The sequence below is a fragment of the Cotesia glomerata genome, linkage group LG1 (genome assembly GCF_020080835.1).
Source record: "Cotesia glomerata isolate CgM1 linkage group LG1, MPM_Cglom_v2.3, whole genome shotgun sequence".
In the NCBI taxonomy this organism is placed as follows: domain Eukaryota; kingdom Metazoa; phylum Arthropoda; class Insecta; order Hymenoptera; family Braconidae; genus Cotesia; species Cotesia glomerata.
The window spans coordinates 16,552,561-16,574,643 of record NC_058158.1 but is presented as its reverse complement, the minus strand read 5'-3'; the positions used below and the strand labels follow the sequence as shown (position 1 = coordinate 16,574,643).

General features: G+C 36.8%; 2 protein-coding genes across 2 annotated transcripts in view; both read right to left on the bottom strand.

Annotated features, from left to right (window-relative positions):
* The window catches only part of LOC123275345 (patj homolog), a gene marked incomplete in the record, with an annotated part of 555,954 nt that overhangs the window by 367,931 nt on the left and 165,940 nt on the right, over nt 1-22,083 (bottom strand).
* LOC123275350 lies at nt 10,830-13,944 on the bottom strand. The gene is made up of 2 exons (XM_044743433.1): nt 12,976-13,944; nt 10,830-10,955 (listed from the first exon to the last, which is right to left on the bottom strand). Exons 1-2 carry the CDS (start codon nt 13,898-13,900, stop codon nt 10,936-10,938), a joined length of 945 nt encoding a protein of 314 aa, XP_044599368.1. The 5' UTR covers nt 13,901-13,944; the 3' UTR covers nt 10,830-10,935.

The window sequence follows — 22,083 nt, the reverse complement described above, 5'->3', positions numbered from 1 at the left end:
AGATAGGCTCGGAAGCAGCCGTGTCCTGACAACATCTGCGTAAGGTAGTAGTTAACCTCTCCATGACTCCGGTTCAGCCAGTCGTCGATCCTCGGTATAAGACGATACGTCCATCTTCCTTTTTCTGCAGCGTCCCACTGGAGCTGCCATCGGTCGAAGCTGTTTTGCCGTTCTTCAGTTCTGAGCTCTTCAGCGCTTAGTGTAGTTGACCTTTTACGATGATAAAGGTTCCGTCTTTCCTCAGCGAGGACTCTGAGAGGCAGAGTTCCGGAAATAACGCACACTGCTTCCTCGGATATTGTGCGGAAGGCGCTGGCGACTCTTAAGGCACACCGTCGGTATACTGGTCCAGCCTTCCTCCATGATTCTTGCATCTCGAGAGCGTTGGTCCAAATAGATATACCATATGTAAGCACCGATGTGACTACAGATGATAACAGTACCCTTCTGCTCTGCTTTGGCCCTCCGATGTTCGGCATCAGTCGTGCTAGACTTGTTCCCACTGCTGACGCCTTGGCACTGACGTGTTCTACCTGCTGCTTAAAGTTGAGTCGGGCATCAAGCATCACTCCTAAATATCGAATATAAGGTTGTGATGTGATTTCTTGTTCGGCGACTTTCAGCTTAATTGTCTCTACCACTTTCCTGCTGGTAATAAGCACTGCCTCAGTTTTGTGTTGCGCCAGTTGCAGGTTCACTGCGTCCATCCACCGGTTAACGCGCTCGAAAGTGAGATCGAACACATGGTTTATCTCGTCAAGATGTTTGGCAACGATCACTACGGCTACGTCGTCTGCATATGCTACGAGTTTGACGTTTCTTGGCAGAGTTAGTCTTAATAGGCCGTCATACATAATATTCCACAGGAGCGGGCCTAGAACTGAACCTTGTGGTACACCTCCAGAAATAGCATACTCCCTTGGACCGTTCTTCGTGTCATACTTCAGGACCCTGTTTTCAAAGTAGCTTGCTACGATCTTAAGAAAGGTATTCTGGTACATTCTTCTCTTGGAGGGCCTGCATGATGCATTCCCAATTGGCGGAGTTGAAGGCATTTCTGATGTCTAGGGTCGCCACCAGGCAATACTTCTTCGTTCCACCCTTCCATCTGGTTCCTGCGATTGCTTCCTTGGCCGTATCAACAACCAGTTTGATTGCGTCCAGGGTTGATCGTCCTTTCCGGAATCCATACTGATTGTCTGCCAGGAGTGGGTCGACTACTGCTTCAATTCTCTGGTGAATTATGCGTTCGAATATCTTACCCGCTGTATCTAGCATGCAAAGTGGGCGGTAAGATGACGGTTCATCCGGTGGCTTTTTCCCTTTAGGAAGCAGCACTAACCGTTGCTGTTTCCACTTTCGAGGAAAAATCCCTTCTTTGAGGCAGGTGTTGTAAACATCCAGGAATAATGCCGGTGCTGCCTTTATAGCTGTTTTTAAGGCAATGTTAGGGATTCCGTCTAATCCCGGTGCTTTATTATTCCCTACGCGGTTGCAAGCCTCCGTCAGTTCTTCTTCCGTGACAGTTGGAATGTCCTCCAGTTCTCCTTGAGCTAGCTGGTAGTGAAGCTCGCGTTGCTGCGGAAACAGCGCGGTAACGATTCTCTGCAGAAGTTGTGGGCATGTGGGTGCCGGCATTTGTTTGACTTTTAGGTGATTCATGACCACCTTGTACGGCCTACCCCACAGGTCTTTGTCCACCTCGTTGATGAGCTCTTTCCAGCATTGCCTCTTACTATCCTTGATGGCTTTGTTCAGTAATCGACGGGCTTTTTTGTACTCTGCGACCAGCTCCGCAGAGTTGGGTCGTCGATAGCCACGCTGGGATATTCTCCTTTTCTTTAGACACTCTTTCCGAAGAACGCTGATGTGGTCGTTCCACCAGTGTACTGCCGGGCGTTGGCTTATGCTGCATTTCCGGACCATACTTGCGTCACAGGCCTGGACAACTCTTTTCATCAGGTCCTTGGTCATTTCTTCTGCGGGTCCAGTAGTAATCGGTTCACTATTCAGGGCTATTATCAATGTGCTTGTGTCAAAAGACTTCACTTTCCATCCAATGGTATTGAGTGACTTGATTGGTCTTCTTGTATTCCGGTCATGTAATATTTCCCAGAGAATTGCCTTGTGGTCGCTGGCTGTGTAGATATCCATCACCTTCCAGTCGTATTTCCCACTGATGAGGCTGCTGCTGACGAAAGTGAGATCTACAATAGAGCTTGCTTCCCCTTTAGTATAGGTTGGCGTATCACCACTGTTGAGCTGGACTACATCTAGTGTAGAGAAAGCTTCGAGGAGTGCTTTTCCTCGCGCATTTGTCTGCTTGCTGCCCCAGTCTACTGCCCAGGAGTTGAAGTCACCGGCAATCGCGACCGGATAATGCTGCTTGGCGTCCTCGGTCAGTTTGTCCAAGAATTCAGTGAATTCAACAATGGATAGGCTAGGTGGTGCATAACAGCTGTAGAAACGGATGCCGTTAACTGTTGCTGCTACAAAGCCGGCATTATCATTGTTAACTACACTCTGGAAGGGATGCTTACCACAAGACCAGATGACAGCCTTGGTGGTGCTGTCAGATTCCCAAGGCTGGGTATTCAGGTATCTATATGGCTCTGCTATCATTACTAAGTCTAACTCTAGTTCTCTTGCTGTTTGCATAAGCAGATCATGTGCAGCTTCGCAATGGTTTAGGTTTAGCTGCAATATCTTCATGTCTGTTTGTTTGTTATCTTCTGGAGTGCCTCTTTAAATACTGGGCACCTGGATGCGCCGGCATGATGAGCCGAGTTCTCCGCACTTTGATCCGCGCATAATACACATTTCGCTGGGTTTTTGCATTCAGCAATCTTGTGTCCCTCTTGTCCGCACCTAATACATAGCTTAGACCGATCCACATTGCTCTTGCACTGGGATCCAAGATGTCCAAAGTGCCAGCACTTGAAACATTGGATTGGTCTCCTCGTAGCTCTGATTCGGCAGTTGGTCCAGCCGATCCGGACTTTACCGCTTCCTGCCAATATCTTGCGCGCTGCAGCTGCTGGTAGTGTCACAACAGCTGTCTGAGTACCTCTGTAGGCCTTATGAATCTTAATTGTCCCTAGTGGTATCTCGCAGGTTTCTCCGATTTCCGTTTGCAATGCAGCCTGAATATCCTCCTTGGTTGTGGTACCGTCAAGATCTCGGATTTCGACGTCTTCCTGTGGCCCTTTGCAGATTACCTTCGCGTCTTCTTGGAGGATGTCCGCGATGGTCTTCTGTAAGGCTTGGCCTCGGTCAGCGCTCTTCCTCGAAAGCGTAATCAGCAAGCTCCCGGTCCTAGTTCTTTGGATCTTATCCACTGTAGTACGGACCTGTTCGTCAGGGACGTCCTGCTTTATTCGCTTCAGAATTTCAGCATACTTTGCCGTCTCTGCGGGGCGGATGATCAGTGCGTCCGGCCTAATCCGTTTGCGCGGTTCTTTCCGATTAGGCTCTGGCCTGGACTCTTCCGGCGGTTGCTTCTGGAGCTTTTCTACTGCTTGCTCTCTCTTGGACTTCCTTGACTGGACTTTTGCCATTCATTCACCTCCTTTTTCCGCCGTTCTGTGTTACCGCGTTTTTCGGAGACTTGGTTTAAGGTCCTTCTTCTTCTTAGTACGGCTGGTCATTGAGTCTGGGGAATTTCGTTCTTTCCTTTTCCCAGGCCTGATTTCAGTTCCAGTTTCCTCTCCGTCTCCGACAACTGACTCGACGTCACCCTCGCCACCTGTGTCCATCTCCTCGACAAACGTGTCGGCTTTTGCTGGTGGAACCGCTGTCACACTCGTCTTCATCACGATATTACCGTGTTGTTGTTGGATTTCCTGCCATTCTTGGTCCAGTTTTTTGAACCTTCTCAGGGCACTGCAGATGTTCGTCGACTTCGACTTGATCTCCTTGTGGACATTTTGCTTGGTTTGGAGAAAGTCCTGCAGTCCACAGACTAGCTTCTCCAGATGTGCCAGCGCATCTGTCCTCTTCATCTTTGCACTAAGTAGCAGTGCGTCTTGCTGGGCATGAGGCCCGTTTTCACTCTTGTTTGTTTCCTGTGCATTACTCATACTTTTTAATTTACCAGCGCATCGTACGGAGTGGAGCGGGTTGCCATAACTAGGAACGGGTGTACCCTCGGAGATAGTACTCCTACCCCAGTTCCCTGAGGCCTAGCCGACACTTAGCCAGTCCCGGAATACACGGACGGACTAGACTCGCTCGGAGCGGTGAAGATTCCGATCTCTAACACTCACTGCGTACTTCCTGATCAAGGCCCGAAGTGGCTGGCTCCTGATCCACTGCTGCAACTTACACCTCGGTAGAGCAAGCTCACATCAGCCGTGGCCTGCATCGTCGGAAACTACGATACAGGTTCCGGTCACTCCCAGTGGGTCACAGCAGAGAACGATCGTCTTGTTAGGTCAGTTAGTGCGACCAACCCATTAAAGGGGAGTTTTGTCCACGGGAGCGTATTTTGTTTGGTTATTTTGCTTGGCTCCTACCCGCTCTACCTCATCAACTAAGAGATTAAGTGTCATCCAAGGACAGCGAGCGTTCTCCCATCCGCTCGGGGAGACGCGCCCGGTAGCAGTATCTCTTCTGCCCCGAGTGTGTGTGTGTGTGTGTGTGTGTGTGTGTGTGTGTGTGTGTGTGTGTGTGTGTGTGTGTGTGTGTGTGTGTGTGTGTGTGTGTAAGTATGTGAATCACTTATAACTTTTGAACGGTTGAACCGATTTCATCGCGGTTGGTGCCATTCGAAAGGGCTTCGCCAAACTTAGATTTCCTGAGAATTTGAACCGATTCGGACCGATAGATTTTGAGAAATTTTGAAAAATCTCAAAAAAAATTAGAAAAAAATCATTTTTGAAAGTGGTTTTTTTGGAATATCTTTTAAACGGCTCGATCGATCAATTTCAAAAACTAATCAGCTCTTAACGTCAAAAAGCCACGCCGATCAGCGCTAATCCGGTCAAAATCGGTTGATTCGTTCGAGAGATAGCGTGAACGAAATAAAACCGAAAAAACCGAAAACTGTTTTTTCACATAACTTCGTCATTTCTTCTCGGATCGTTTTTGATGATATAGAATAATTTCAGAAGTTAAAAAACCGCGTCGATTGCCGCCAAAAACGTGGAAATCGGTTGATTAGTTCGAGAGATATCCTCGACGAAATATCTGGATATCAGGACTTTTTCAAAATAACTTCGACATTTTTTGGAATCACTTTCAAACAGCTCTACCGATCGATTCCAAAAACTAATCAGCTCTTAACATCATAAAACCACGTCGATTGCCACCAAGCTGGTCAAAATCGGTTGATTCGTTCGAGAGATATCGTGAACGAAAGAAAACCGAAAAAAGTGTTTTTTCAGAGTTACTCCGAAATTTCTAGTTTTACCAATTGAAACTTAGAAATTATTTATAAGGCTTAAAAAACTACGTAGAATGCCGCCAACCGCGTAAAAATCGGTTCATTCATTCAAAAGTTATTGCGGTATGAACATTCAAAAAATAGTGTTCCATGAAACTTCTATCAGACTTTTGAGCTCAAAGAGCTCAAAAGCATAGAAAAGGTATCTTTTCGAGCTTGGAGAGCTTAAAACAACACACAGATTGTACTTTTGAGCTCGACGAGCTCAAAAAAGCGGCCAGGTATTAACGGAATTAGCGGGAAGTTGCAGGGATGGCCTTTAGGGTCAACCATTTTCCTAATTTTTTTTTTTTTTTTCAATTGTTTTTTTTTTCAACTTGCTAAAGTAGAAAATATTTTCGCATTGATACTATTTGTATTTTAACAACTTTGAATTATGAAAATAAAATTTAATATTATTTAAGTACTTAGTTGCTTACAAAGCACTGAGCAGAAGTAATAATTAATGTATGGTTTTGCAACTACGAAATTTTTTTTTTTTTATTTTATTGAAAATTTCTATATTTTTTTCTTTTGTTTTTGTAACTTCCCGCTAAGAAAATCGAAGATTTTCAAAAATCGGGAAGTTATTGTTTTCACCCCGTTTTGCAAAAATCGAGTTTTCATCAGATCTCGACGTTTGAAGGTCACAGGAAACTTCCCTGACTATCCCCGCGAGGTTGTCACGGTGTCTGTATGTATGTGTGTGTGTGTGTGTGTGTGTGTGTGTGTGTGTGTGTGTGTGTGTGTGTGTGAAAGTATGTGAACCGCTTATAACTTTTGAACAGCTTGACCGATTTCATCGCGGTTGATGCCATTCGAAAGGGCTTGACTAAACTTAGGTTTTGAAAACTATTTGGACCGATTCAAATCAATAGATTTTGAGTAATCTTAAAAAAACTGAAAAAAAACTTTTTTTCAAATGTGGTTTTTTTGGAATAACTTTTAAACGGCTTAAAGGTTCAATTCTGAAAACTAATCAGCTCTTAACCTCAAAAAACAACGTCGATCGCCACCAGTCCGGTCAAAATCGGTTGATTCATTCGAGAGATATCGTGAACGAAAGAAAACCGAAAAAAGTGTATATTCGGAATAACTCCAAAATTTCTAGCGCGATCAATTCAAAATTTGAGATTCTTTGTGAGGCTTAAAAAACTGCGTCGAATGTTTCTAACCGCGTAAAAATCGGTTTATTCATTCAAAAGTTATTGCGGTTTAAAAATTCAAAAAATAGTGTCATCAAATCTCTATCAGACTTTTGAGCTCGAAGAGCTTTAAAGCATAAGAAAGCAATCTCTTTGAGCTCGGAGAGCTCAAAATAACCCATAAATTGTATTTTTGAGCTCGAAGAGCTCAAAAATGTCATTGGTGCAATTTTAAGCGCCTAAGTATGGAATTAGCGGGAAGTTGCAGGGATGGCCTTCAGGGTCAACCGTTTTCCTAATTTTTTTCATTTACATCGCTTTTATCTTTCTTAATCTTTGAAAATTTCCGTTATTTTGCAATAGTTTTTTTACATTAAACAGGATCACAACTGACCCGTGTAGTAGGCCTACTGGGGAAACCACGTTAAAAAAAATGCGCTAAGTACACTACCTCATAGGTGGCGTGGAAACGTGTGCATATTATGACGATAACAACTTTTATAACTTTTTGAATCGTTATATCTCAGAAACGGTGGCTCGTAAGAAAAAAAGTATTGATACATTTTTTATAGATAATTTTATGATCTACAATTTTTGTTTGAAGTATTTTTATGATAAAACTTACCGTTTTGCTGAAAATCGCGAAAAACTCATTTTTTTGACCTTTGACCTTGAATTAAATTTTTTCCTTACAGAGGAATGATGGGGAACTTCTAGACATTGTTTATAATTATGTTTTGAACAACTTCACAGAAATTCAGCTTGTTGGGACTTTATGTAACTTCGAATGTCTAAATTGACCGGACTACAATGTTCCAACCAATAATACCATTAACAATAGTAATAATAATGTCACACAGTTAGTTCAATGACAGCGTCTCGAACAAAAAAAAATAAATAATAAGAAGCGAACGCTCGACTTTGAATCTACGGTTTAATGTACGAACACACACAAATACAGCTCGATGTTACCGTGCTTCTTAGTGTCGTCACACACGTCTCGATAATCCGAAGGAATTCAATAATTACTTTCGTAAAAAAAATATTAATACAAATAAATTACACCAAAAATCAAACTGGTGAAATTTACTAAAATTGATCGCGATATCGCGGTGAGGACACCCTGGGGCTAAATTAGCGATCAGACTCACCCTGCGGCAGCAGTGAACCCCTCGGGTCGGTACTCGTCCAGATAGCTGACTCTCAACGAAGTTGGCGGGATAGCAGGCGGAATAGCGTCGATGTCTCGGCGATGGCGTTTTCCACGCGCACGTAATAATACTAATTAATCGTCACTCGGCAATAATCCACACAGTGGTCGTGAGCAATAGCTTCGAAAAGGTACAATCGTAAAATAAATCTTAACAATGTGCAATATTTAACTCAGTAATGGTGGTTAATTGCGTTGTAAAATATTTTAATGCTTATAGCTGAATTTGTGCGACTAACAAGCACGGCGTCCAGATCAGAATCAATTTATCATGGCTGCCTCCTCAGCAACATGTGTTCTCCAATTTTCCGTTAGTTCAAAAACCTCGCATCCAATCAGCTCACGGCTTCTTCTAGCCGGCCGTTGTATTACGGGATTCGTCCAGTACTCCGTTGCGATCGATGATTGGTCGATATGTCACTCGATTCGGCTTACGGCATCCAGATGTGCCTCGCTCGACTTAGTTGCTCAAACGCCGTCGTCATTCGTCGGTTTCAAATTTTGCTTCGCTCTTGCCGTGGTCCTCCTCCAGATGTCACGCTGGTCGTTGATGGCTCTGTGTAAATTCGCGGGTTCGTCTGATCGCTTAAAATTAATTTCGTTCTCACTCTCACATACTCTCTACAATAGTCACGCTCATTCATGCATACTTTTCAAATTTAGCGCGGTTTCGGGTATAAGCCTTACCTCGAGCTTCACACTCTGATCAGGAGGCCGCTTGGGGCGACACAGTCGCGTCGAATCTCCGCATTCTTTCAGCTGAGCCAACTCGGAGTTTTGTTAAAACCTTTTATTCATAACGTAAAAATCTTCTTGAATAGGATCTTACGAAATTCTTTCCAAACATAGGAGTGCGGGAGTGATAATTGTCAAAAAACTCAAATTCTTCAAATACAGTTCCTACAGATATAATTTGATAGAATCTTAAGAGAAACAAAAAATTACAGGGATGGCCTTCAAGGTCAACCGATTTAAATATTTTTTTCTTCATGTCAATCATTATTCATTTTTGGACGATAGCCACGGGAATATTACAGTGATTGCACAATGAGGGTTACAATGAATATAAGCCAGAATAATTACATGAATAAAATGTACAGGCCAATCCGATGGAATTTGAAATTTGGGCAAGTCAAAACAATATTTCAATTAAATTTCAAATCTAGATCTAAAAATAAAATTCTATTCAATTCTAAATATAATTTCAAGTGCTCAGCGCACCGGGCGGGTAACAGCTAGTATATATATATATATATATATATATATATATATATATATATATATATATATATATATATATATATATAAATATATATATAAGGGTAGGCCAAAATGTAACTCTCTCTCTCTTTTTTTTTAAGGAAAATATTTTGATTCTCCAATCTAAGAAACCATCAGTGGCACCCATCAATTATAGAACTCAACTTCACCCTACCCCTCCCCCCCCCCCACAACCACTCACGCTAATCAACCGTTGCCATGGTAATCGTTTCCATCGTTACCGTTGCCATGGTAACCGTTGCCATGGTTACCGTTGCAATGGTTATCGTTGCCATGGTTACCGTTGTCATGGTAACTGTTGCCATGGTTACTGTTGCCATGGTTACTGTTGCCATGGTTACTGTTGCCATGGTTACTGTTGCCATGGTTACCGTTGCCATGGTTACGTTGCCATGGTTACGTTGCCATGGTTACCGTTACCATGGTTTCCGTTACCATGGTTACCGTTACCATTACTATGGTTAACCTTGCTATAATAACTGTCAAAATAAAGAAATTCTAATAACACATTCGGTTGTCAACTAAATTCCGAGGAATGATTAGAATAAAAGTAGAAAGTTACTAAATACTAATCTATCTTCTATACACATATAAGCGAAATACCACTGACTCATCACTAGATCTCCGAAACTATTGGACCGATTTATTTAAAATTTGTCATAGGTAATCCTTTTTCACCGTAGATGAGTGATAAGGCGGGATACTACGGAATTCCTATCGGAAATGGATTTTCACTTATTGACCCCCGCTCATAAGAGAAATGATCCGTTGCTATAGTTACCGTTACTATGGGTATCGTTGCTATAGTTACCGTTGCTATGGTTACCGTAGCTATGGTTACCGTTGCTATGGTTACCGTTACCATGGTTACCGTTACCATGGTTATCGTTACCACGGTTACCGTTACCATAATAAATGTCAAAATAAAGAAATTTTAATAACAAATTTGGTTGTCAACTAAATTCAGAGGAATGATTAGAATAAAAGTAGAAAGTTACTGAATACTAATATTCTATACAATGTTAAGCAAATACATTTTGATTTCAAATTTTATCGATTGATTGTTGTGACAGTAGGAATTTATAATCATACTTTTTTTGAGAAAGAATAGCTAAATCATTGATAACTGAAATAGCTAATGTGTATTGTAATGATCATAAGAGATGAACTCCATAATATCATAACACAGCTAAATATTACATAAATTTATTCAGTTGATATTGTTAAATGATTATGCTGATTTTAATGATTAAAATTAAAATCATAAATTGTGTCTGATGTATCTTCTCTAAAATTTTACGATATCGTTAAATTATTATAAAAAATAATCGATTTAGGTTAATTCTTAATAAAATGAATAATAATAAATATATTCTATAATACTAATTAATTTGTGATGAATTTCTTAACAACAATTGAAGGAATTTTTATAATAATTTGTGGAAAATAGGAAGGATGGCTATTCTAGTAATAATATAACACTTTAATTATATAAACGTCTATATGTAGTTGCAGCTTTATGATGTCTTGTACACAGAACTTCTAGATGTACGTGAGATCGGTACAGAGCTATAGTCAAGAGTGAGTATGTCACAATGTAAGAGACTACTCTAGAGGCCTAGTAATTACTTTAAATGTCTAATAGATGGTGCCTCATGTATGAGCAAAGTAAACTATTTCTGACACTCCCTCCCTTTGCACATACATATTTTAAATATAATGAATAACATATAATTTCAAAAATTACATCTGAAATCGATTAATGATCATGAACACATCTAATATTAAATATTAATAAAGAAAGGTAGTCTTTATCTGTAGTTCCAATTAAGAACAAGGTCCTTGAACTTCTTTGTTTTTCTCCGCTGCGCACTCTGCTAAGATTGAATATTAACTTCTGTAAATATTAATTAATCATGTGATTAAACTTATTAGTTTAAATCTTCTATATAACATCTATATTTAACATCTAAAATCAACATCTATATTTAACATCTAAATTCAACATCTATATTTAACATTTATATCTGATATAATTACATTTAGTTCTGATATAGCACACTTTATCATTTTTACCTAATAAATTTCTAGTTGTGTTTATGAAGCTTTCTAAACAACTAGTAGCTTCATTTTTATTTTTAATATAATAAATTTTTGCAAATCTAGAAAAATCATCTAAAAACACAATAATGTAATTGTAAGCATCTGGGAACGAATTTATTTTAAATTGTCCCATAGTGTCCACATGAATTGTGTGTAACGGTCTATCTGCTATTAGTCTAGATTCTTTAAAGGGTAATTTTTCCATCTTAGCTAGAATACAGGTTTCACAATGTGAAATATTTTCTTTAAAGTTTACATTACACAACGACTGCTCAGATTTTTAGTAGATTTCATAGAAATCTAACTATTGCATTGGTCCTCATGACGGAACTTTTGAAAAATTTTGCTATATTTCGACTCAGCTCGTCAAGCGAATTCAGAAAATGCATATGGTTCAAAAGTTTATGTATGTATGTATTTATATATATATATATATATATATATATATATATATATATATATATATATATATTTATTTATTTATATATATATATGGGATATAACGCGGCTTGTCAGGACGATAGCGTCGCCAATTTACAACGGATCTCTACCAAACTCAACATACTTATTCTACAGATAAATACCAAAGTCAAGTTCGAAGATGAGCTTAATCGGTCAAGTAATTTAGAAATACCAGGATTTCAAAATTTTGAAAATCATAAAAATTCATATTTCTTCACTTTCGAACTCGAATAACTTTTGAATGGGATAACTTATTGCAATTCTGTAAATTGCATCCGAAAGCTCTTTAAATAAGCTTTAATGTGAGTACCATGTCATATGTGTAGTCTTAAAATTATGCCCCATTCCCCTATGCCAATTATGAAATTTGCTATTGCACTGGTTTTAGTATTTGTCCGTCGATATATATTTTTGTCGATTGCATATAAGTTAAAAGCCCTAGTTCTGTATACAATCTTCGTTATATTTTTTTCTATTCATGATGAAATCTACTTCCATTTCGGCTGCCGAATGGTCTTTTTTAAGTTCTTTTAGATAATTCAAGCTTGGATGACCTAGTCTTATGTGCCATAACATACTTTCATCTATTTTTATTATTTTTAATTGTTGTATATTATTTTCAGCACTTTTAATATTATTAAATTCTTCTAGAGCATCAGCTGAATTAAAATCTAAAATTCTTCTATTTAAAGTTTGTTCATCTAATAAAAAATCTGTGATTTCTGCTTCTATATTACTTATATCTTTCTCCAAAAGACTTTTCTTCTTACTCTCCCTCCCAAGCTCAGATGATGTTGGTTTATGAGAGGAAACATCTAAATCTCCCTCCATCTTTTGCAAATTTAAATCAACAGGTACCGTCTGAGATTGTTCGGAAAATTCATTTGGAGAAATAATTTCAGCAGTACAAGAGTACGTTGTGTAATCTGGCCTATTAACCTCCTCAGCATATTTTACCTCGAAGGTAACAAGCCAGTTAGGTTTAACATACTTTCCTGTTAAACATATTTCACCTGTTTCTTTATCGAATATTTCTAATTTTTTATCATCTAAAAATATTCCTAATCCAGCATCTACAAATCGTCTAAGAAAAATTAAATTATTTGCGATATTTTCTGCAGATAATACGTTCGTTAATTTTATTTTGCTAAGATTTGATTTTAAGTAAAGGTCACCGACTCCATCTATTACTATGTCAGCTGACTTATTTTTATTTGCACTTTTAATTACCTCGTCTGTGCAATGTTTAAAATTACATAAAATCAAACTCTTGTTAATTATATGCTCAGTTGCGCCTGAGTCCACAATAAACGTTATATTATCTACATTATTTATATTTTCAAAATTCATACCTGCTTGTCGTGCTTGTGGTTTCTTTTTATCTCCATCCTTTGGTGGGGCTGCTTGCTTTTTGAACGTCTTCGACTTGGATTTGGTGTATTCTTTGGATTTACCACCAAAACCTCCTTTGAAGAACGTACCTCTTCTAAAAGCACCTCTACCTCTACTTCTATCACGACCACGACCACGTCTGTAGTCAGACCTGCCTGAATTTTGACTGTCCTCATTTTTTGGACAAGAATTTGTATTGTGATCAGTGATCACTTTACAAATATAACAGTACAATTCACTAGTTGCTGCTAAAGGACACTTTTTGACGTAGTGACCCGTCTTATTGCATCTATAACAGTTGTCATGGTGTGATTTAAACCGTTTTGCTTGGTTTGCACACGCGTCTTGTTCTTGAGAAGTTTCTGACTTCTTCTCAGCTTCCAGCTGCAGCGAATGAGACCTCAACTCAACCAGAGTCATCGATCTGCCTTTAAATTGCCTATGCAATAAATCAGCAGTTCGGGCTTCTGGAATTACTTTACTGACAGCTTGGTAAAAAGCTGACCGTTTCTCTTCATCTGTCAGAGGTACTGCGTTATCACAGCTCTCGTATTCAACAAAGGTGTTGTCGAATTTATTCCAGAACTCATCAATACTCTCTTTTGGTTTCAGTCTCATGCCGTACAGCTTCGTTCTAACAGAAGTGTGAGTGACATTATTTTCGACCCTCTTAGCTTCTTTTAGACTTGATATTACCACAATAGGGTCTGTTATAGTGAGAACCCTCTTATAGTATTTATCATCTAAATGGCTAGTAATGATTTCTCTTACTGTTTGCTTTTTTTTTGTAATTGTTTGTACATCTAAATTATCAGGACCAATGACCGTTGGGTCAATAACATCTAATAGATCTTTTGATGATAATTCAGATTTAAGTTTATCCATCCAAATGTTGATGTCACTATCTGAATTAAGAGTATACTTTCTTGGTACCTAATAATTTTTGTTTGACTCTAATGTACTTTTCAAAGCAGTAATCGAAGCATTAAGAGCCTTAGTTACTTCTATGTTAATATCTTGCGGGCTGGATTGAGCATTTATTCCAGCACCCGTATGAGTTGAACTTTCGTCTAGAAAAGTGATCAAGTTAAGAGGCGAGACCATCTTTTTCTCGCTTTGCTCTCACGGAGTTCAACGGAACTATTTCTGTCGCACTCCCAACAGCAGAGCAATTGCAGTTTCGATTGGTTTCACGAAACGAATGAAATTTTCGAAAAAAACGCTTTGTGGTGAAATAGTTTATTAAATTATCTATTATCTCTAAAAACGTTTTTTCAAAATTTCCATTCGTTTCGCTAAGTCGATTGAAACTGCAATCACTGGTCTCGGCTGTTAAGTAAATTACCTCGAGTAACTTGCATTCGAAGCCGTTCTGCAGCCAATAAATTTTCAGATGTCTTATTAATTAGGCTCATCAAGGTTTTCATTGCCTCAAAACCTTTGTTTTGAAGCTCGATGTTTTCGCGCTGTTTACAAAGGAACTGTAGTAGTTCTTGTTGTACAGTCTGTTCAGTGGTAGGGGTACTACCACTGCTGCCACTCGATTGAGTTGTTGTGAAAATCGGTGAATTTTCAAAGGTGCTTGACAGAGTTGTTGGTGTACTCGTCTGAAAAGCAGCAATTGACTGAGTCGTTGGTGTACTCGTCTAACTTGCAGTAATTTTTGACTGCGTTGTAATTGAAGGAGTAGTTGTCGACATTGCTGGGCTTTCAGATACTCCAGGCCCTTTATAAATAAAATAATTTTATTTTTAGTTTGGATTTTATTTTACGATTAATTAAATAAACGTAACTTCTAATCATCTATAAAACTTCTAAACATCTACAGAACTTCTAAACATCTATAAAACTTCTAAACATCTATAAAACTTCTAAACATCTATAAAACTTCTAAACATCTATAGAACTTCTAAACATCTATAGAACTTCTAAACATCTATAGAACTTCTAAAGTATCATCTATTGATAACTTCTAAAAATATGGATCCACTTCTAAAATAAATTTAAAAACAAAATTACCTGTTTTTAAATTTTTGTCTGACGTCTCAGATGGAGTATCTTCAGTCTCATTATTATCGAGCATATGTTTATCGTTCTGCTCATTCATTGTTCCTTTGTTCATATCTTCTAGATATCAGTAAACTTCTAATTACGAACAATTCGAAACATACCAAACTTATCAGAGACTGATATTTCACCCCTATTCATAACTGCACTGCAAGTTGTAAATAAAAAGTGAAATCAGCTGTAACCCCCGCATGCAACAGCATGGCACACGTACTCCCTCCCACCTCGTGACAAACGGCACAGCTCGTTGAAACGTTTGGGGATGGCCGTACGTACACGTGCGACATACAAATCACACACCAGAGTAACAACCGATTAAATTGAAACAAAACTTAGTGCTGTACTACAGACTTTACTTTGAGACAATTATTAAATTAGTTATTATTTTTATTTATATATTTGCAGTCTTTTAAACAGACTACGTAATAACTAAATTTAATGTCGAGATATAGTTTATAAATATTTATTTCGGTAAATATTTATTTCAAGTTTAAACTTATAAAATTTCCTTCTTATCTTAAAATAATTATAATTTTAAACTATAATTATTATCAATCTTACAATGCCAACTATATCTTAAACAAGTCAACTACTCAACTGTATTACTCTATTTATTTTCTTGAGAGCAATATTATTTTTCGTCTAAAATATATACATCGATATCCGATTCTCAGAATCTGAGAGTCGTAAACCGTCTAACTTGTACGCGACAAGCGTGCTTTTGTTCTATGATATATAGAACTAACACAATGTGTATAGCTATATAATATTACTCGAGCCGGGCGGCTTCAACAAGTTTAAACTTGACTTAGTGTATGTAATATACACAAGTCAAAAAAATTTTTTTTTTTTTTTTTTTAATAATTTTTCTCAAGCAACAAAGAAAAATAATTTTTTTTTAATTTCTTTTAAAATCAATTTCATCTAAATTTTTTTTTTTTTTTTTTAAATTTCAACTTCTTTTAAATTAAAATTCTTCTAAAATTTAATTTCTATTAAATTTAATATTCATCTAAATTTATTTTCTTCTAAAATTTTAACTTCTTTTAAATTAAAAATCTTCTAAATTTTAATTTCTTTTAAATTTAATTTCATCTAAATTTATTTTCTTCTAAAATTTCAACTTCTTTTAAATTAAAAATATTCTAAACTTTAATTTCTTTTAGTTTTGATTTCATCTAAATTTAGCATCCAAAATACACTTCTTAGGATAAAAAATCTAAAACTTACCAGTTTATTTGATTTTCTTCAAATTTTAGAAAGCTTAAGCCTTTTAAAAAAAAACTCTTTATGCACAATTTGTTGCACTACACAAAGCCAATCCTTTTTCTAATCCCTTTCGAGATAAGAAAACACGTCCTATGCGTGATGGGTCCTTAACCTGAAGGAATTTTTATAATAATTTGTGGAAAATAGGAAGGATGGCTATTCTAATAATAATATAACACTTTGATTATATATACGTCTATATGTAGTTGCAGCTTTATTATGTCTTGTACACAGAACTTCTAGATGTACGTGAGATCGGTACAGAGCTATAGTCAAGAGTGATTGATTGATTGATAAATTTATTTATGCCAAGGCACAGGCCAAATGGCAATTTAAATACAAAATATTTACATTTTAAAAATAATAATATTAAATGTAAGTACATAGTTCTTAACCTAAATTTTAAAATAATATTGCAAAAACTTTTAACCATTTTAAACTTTTCTAAACTGATTCGACTAATATCTCAATTTAAATTTTTTAATTAGTATAGAAGTACTGTAATCAACAAATTTAATCTATCAATTGTTCAATTTATCAACTGTCTAAATTTAGCAAATAGTCAAAAACTTTATTTTTGAAGACTTCACTGCTACTTGAGTTTACGATTTCTTCTGGTAGTTCTTCCCACAGACGAATCACGGAGATCAAGAATGAGTGTTCCATATAGGTGGTAGCAAAATGAGGTATCTTGAAGGAAGTATGTTTTTTAGCTGCTAGTCTATTGGAACGTCTAACATCAATGTCTTCAATGAATAGCTCTCGTAAGTACTTGGGCTTTTCAACTTGAAGTAACTTGTAAAAATAACAGCTCATGTAGTACATTCGGCGATACTTTACAGACAGCCATCCCAGCTCACGTCTGAAAGGTGTAATGTGCTCATCTTTTTTGAGATTAAAAATAAATCTGATAGAGCATTTAATCGCACGTTGTAGTTTTAAATTGTTATCAGAAGTTGAGTCGACCAATACAACGGAACAATAGTCAACGAGTGGTAAGATGGTTGCTGATACTAGTAATTTCCTTATAGGAGTTGAAAAGATATTTTCCTTACTTTGAGACAATGCAGAGCTGAGTTCACTTTACTAACTATCTGAGTGACGTGGTAGTTCCATGACAGATTTCTGCTTAGCTGAATACCTAAGCACTTGGTATAGTTAACGTAGGGTATTATGACACCATTTACTTCTATTGGTGGCAGATCCAAGTCCTCAAGCTTTTTCAACTTACTATTAGAGCCCAAGATCATAGCCTTTGTTTTAGCTAGGTTGATTTCCAATCCATGGTCTCTTGCCCAGTCAGCGACTGATTGTGCATCCGAGTTGACCCTCCAGATAGCATCATGTAGCTGATAGAAAAAGAAGTGAGAGTGTATATATTTGTCATCAGCAAACAAACCATGCTTGCAATATACCAGCCGTTGGGCCACGGAATTCATGACTATTAGAAACAGGATTGGACCCAGAACAGATCCCTGTGGAACACCAGATGACGTTTTGAGTAGTTGAATTGGAGTCCCAAGATCGTTTAATATTGATTGAGATCGACCTGACAAGTAAGAGAAGAACCAATTTATTGTTTCCATTGAGAAACCAAGCTCAAATAGCGCAATCAGTATATTTTTGGGATCAACATAGTCGAAAGCTTTGCTCAAGTCAAACAATACTAATACAGTGAGTTTGCTGTTATCCATTGCCTGTCGAATATCATTAGTGAGTTTCAATAACGCTGTTTGCGTGCTGTGATGTTTTCTAAATCCAGACTGAAAAGGATCAAATAGCTCATTATCTTCCAAATATGCTGTCACCTGATTAGCAATAATTCTTTCAAAGACTTTAGCCAAATGCGACAGATTTACAACCAGCCGGGTGTCTGACGGTGACCTTGGTGGTGTAATTTTATTTAATGGTATTATATAGATAATCTTCCAAATATCAGGGAAGATACAACAATCAAGAGATCTATTAAATAATTCTGTAAGAAAGAGTGAGATTTGGGGGATATGATCTTTCAGCCATCTCAGATCAAGACCATTAGGACTTTTACCTTTTGATTTGGATAGTGTAAGGTGCAATGCCTTGGTGACATCAACTATATCAATCTTTGTCCAATGAAATGAGCAGTCAACCTTCTTTGTATGGTCAATAGGTAAATTATCTAAGAAATTTGCATCACTTGGTTGATGTTTCCTAACTATGTTTGCATAGTACTCATTCAACTCGCAAGCATCAAAGAAATTAAGCGGTGACGAGGGTTTTGATTTGATTAAGCCAAGATGTTTGAGTTTGCTCCAGACAGTCGAACCATAAGGCAAATTTAAAAGAGCAGTTTTGAGGTAATCTTCACGAGCTTGATTCAGCTGGATTTTCAATTCTTTTCTTTTTAATCTAAAGAGAGCAATCAAGTTTGGATCCTTGTATCTCTTTGCTTTTTTGTAGATTTTATCGCGCTCCTGACACTTAATTTTTAACTCTTTGGTAAACCATGGATTACTCACTCGCGTCACATTTCTTGTAAGTAAGGGTGCATGTACATCTAGAGAGTCCAAAACCCCAGCTTTAAAAATACTCAGTAGTCCATCAGGATTAGAATTTTCAAGCACAAAATTGTCAATTTTCAACGCATCCATCAGCGACATTGATAAGGCCAGATGATCACAGTTTTTAAAGTTTCTGTAGGTTAATCTCTTTGGAAGAGGTTTTAAGCTATCCAATCTGTATTGGCAGAGTAAGTAGTCATGACCATCAATAAATGGAAACTCAGACTTCATAAACGAGGATGACTTGGTTTCATTATCCAGTAAAATGACGTCTAACCAGGAATCACAATTGTTTTTGTGAAAAGTAGTACCAAAGGGTACACAATGAAGTGACGATTCAACTATGAAATTCTTTAGATGGTTCGAAGTGTAGGTATCTTCCAACAAGTTGCAATTTAAATCACCAGCGATAATAATGTTATTATAGTTTGATGCAAGTCTGGAATAAATATCAAAGAACTCATTGAGAAAGAGTCCTTTAGGTCTTCGATAGATGCATGATAATAAAAGGTGAGTCCCAGAAATTAAAGTTACATCGACAATCAAAAATTCCGGCTGATTTAGATGATCAGAAGTTGAGATATGAAGTACTTTGGCTTTTAAAGATTTATGTATGAGACAAGCTATACCACCTCCTTGAATGTAACGATCAGTTTCTGTATGCTTTAAGATTCGATCTCTACGTATAATAAAGTAATCTTCAAGCGAGAAAATATTGTTATCAAGTGAAGGCTTTAACCAAGTCTCTACAAGTACAATAATGTCAGGTTTTGTATTATCAACTAAATCAAGAAACTCAGCAATATGACCAGCAACACTATTTATATTTAAACTTAGTACATTCAGGGATGAGGCATTTACAGTTGGGATACTAGAGTGAGTATGTCACAATGTAAGAGACTACTCTAGAGGCCTAGTAATTACTTTAAACGTCTAATAGATGGTGCCTCATGTATGAGCAAAGTAAACTATTTCTGACAACAATAATTAAAAATATTTATTTTCATATTTATAAGCAGATATAAATTTATTCATTAACTTATCGATGTTAATTTTCAGTCAAATTAATATTTCATCGCGAATGGTGCCATTCGAAAGTGCTTCAATAAAATTAGATTTCCTGTTAATTTAAACCGGTTCGGACCGATAGATTTTGAGAAATTAGGTGAAATCTCAAAAAAATAGGAAAAAAAATTTTTTTAGAAGTGGTTTTTTTGGGATGACTTCCAAACGGCTCTACCGATCGATTTCAAAAACTAACTAGCTCTCAACCTTAAAAAACCACGTTAATCGCTGCCAATCCGGTCAAAATCGGTTGATTCGTGCGAGAGATATCGTGAACGAAAGAAAACCGAAAAAAGTGTTCTTTCGGAGTTACTCCGAAATTTCTAGTTTGACCAATTAAAACTTAGAAATTCTTCATGGGGCTTAAAAAACTACGTAGAATGCTGCCAACCGCGTAAGAATCGGTTCATTCATTCAAAAGTTATTGCGGTTTGAAAATTAAAAAAAAAGTGTTCTGTGAAACTTCTACGAAACTTTTATGAAACTTCTGTGAAACTTAAAGAGCTCAAAAGCATAGAAAAGATATTTTTCTGAGCTCGGAAAGCTTAAAATAACACACAGATTGTATTTTTAAGCTTGAAGAGCTCAAAAAAAGCGGCCAGGTATTAACGGAGTTAGCGGGAAGTTGCAGGGATGGTCATTAGGGTCAACTGTCTCCTAATTTTTTCTTCAACTCTTACCCTCTCAAATGTTTCTATTTGACATAAAAAAAAATCCTCCTAAACATAAGCCCTATAGCTCAACTCTAAGGGGTCGCTGTTATTATTTTAGTTTCCCATTTAATTAACATGGGAAAAATTCTTTTTTATTTTAAATCAACCCTTACCGACCACAATTCACCCAGGCCACATAACGGCCACATGGGGTAACTCATAACCCCACGCTGAAAAACTCGGTTGGACAAGATTTGTACATGTTTTGAGACTTTTAATTAATTGTGACATGATCGTTTACGAGTTCGTCAATATTTCTAATGGTTTGAAACTTGGTTAATGAATAGTTCGCGTTCTAACAACTGGTCACATAAGTCAAAATTTTGGAATAATGGCTTTTTTGCAAAAAAAATCACTTTTCAGATTCACGGCATACGCCGTTTATTGTATTTATTTGGAGTTTTAAGACCTCTAATTTCACTTTTTTTAAATCTGGGGTAACTAATTACCCCGTGTGGCCGGTAAGGGTTGAATTTACACATACCCGTGAAAAAATATTCTAATCAGGCTTGATATGAGCTGATAAGGCCATATAAAATTTTTTGATATGTTCATATCTGGCCTGATATGATCTGATATGTCCACATTTAATTTTTGATATGTTCTGATATGGCCTGATATGAAAATTGGCCATATCAGGCCTGATTGAGCCTTATCAATTTGATGTCTATATCAGACTTGATATAGCTTGATATGCTCATATATAATTTTACATTATTTCTTAATAGGTACTGATATGCCCTGATATAACCTTATAAATTTATATATACTTTGATAAACTTGAAAAAAAAATCCCTGATCAGGGTTGATATAATTTGCTATGGATTCATATAGTCTGATATACTCATACCCTTATCAGCACATCAGTAGTCTTATATACTCATATAAAGGAATACCCGAGTAAAAAAACTATATAGCATTATATATGATTCATATATAATTATATAAAGGCATATGTAATTCATTTATAATCATATAGATGTATATATAATTCATATACAATTATATATGAATCATATAGAATTCTATATATTTTTTTTACTCCAGTGGGTATTTTGTGATTACCATAAAACATTCTCTTTTTCTATTTAAGAGTATGTTACTCCAATGATTAACAATCTTTTAATATATAGTATTTTGCGGATAAAATAATAGAAACTTAAAAAATAATTTAATTTCACTAAAATTATTGGTTTTGTCATGTTTAAAAATTGTTAGCCAGGCCCTCCAGCAATATATAGTTCCATATACTAAACAAATAATTCCATCAAAATTTAAGCTTTCAATTCTGATTTTACTTCGATTATTTTTTTAATTTAAAAGAAATTATAAATTCTAAAGCAACGAAGTACCTTAACAATATCATAGAATCATTTTGCGATTTCATGTATACATTAGACTGTGCCAAATAAAT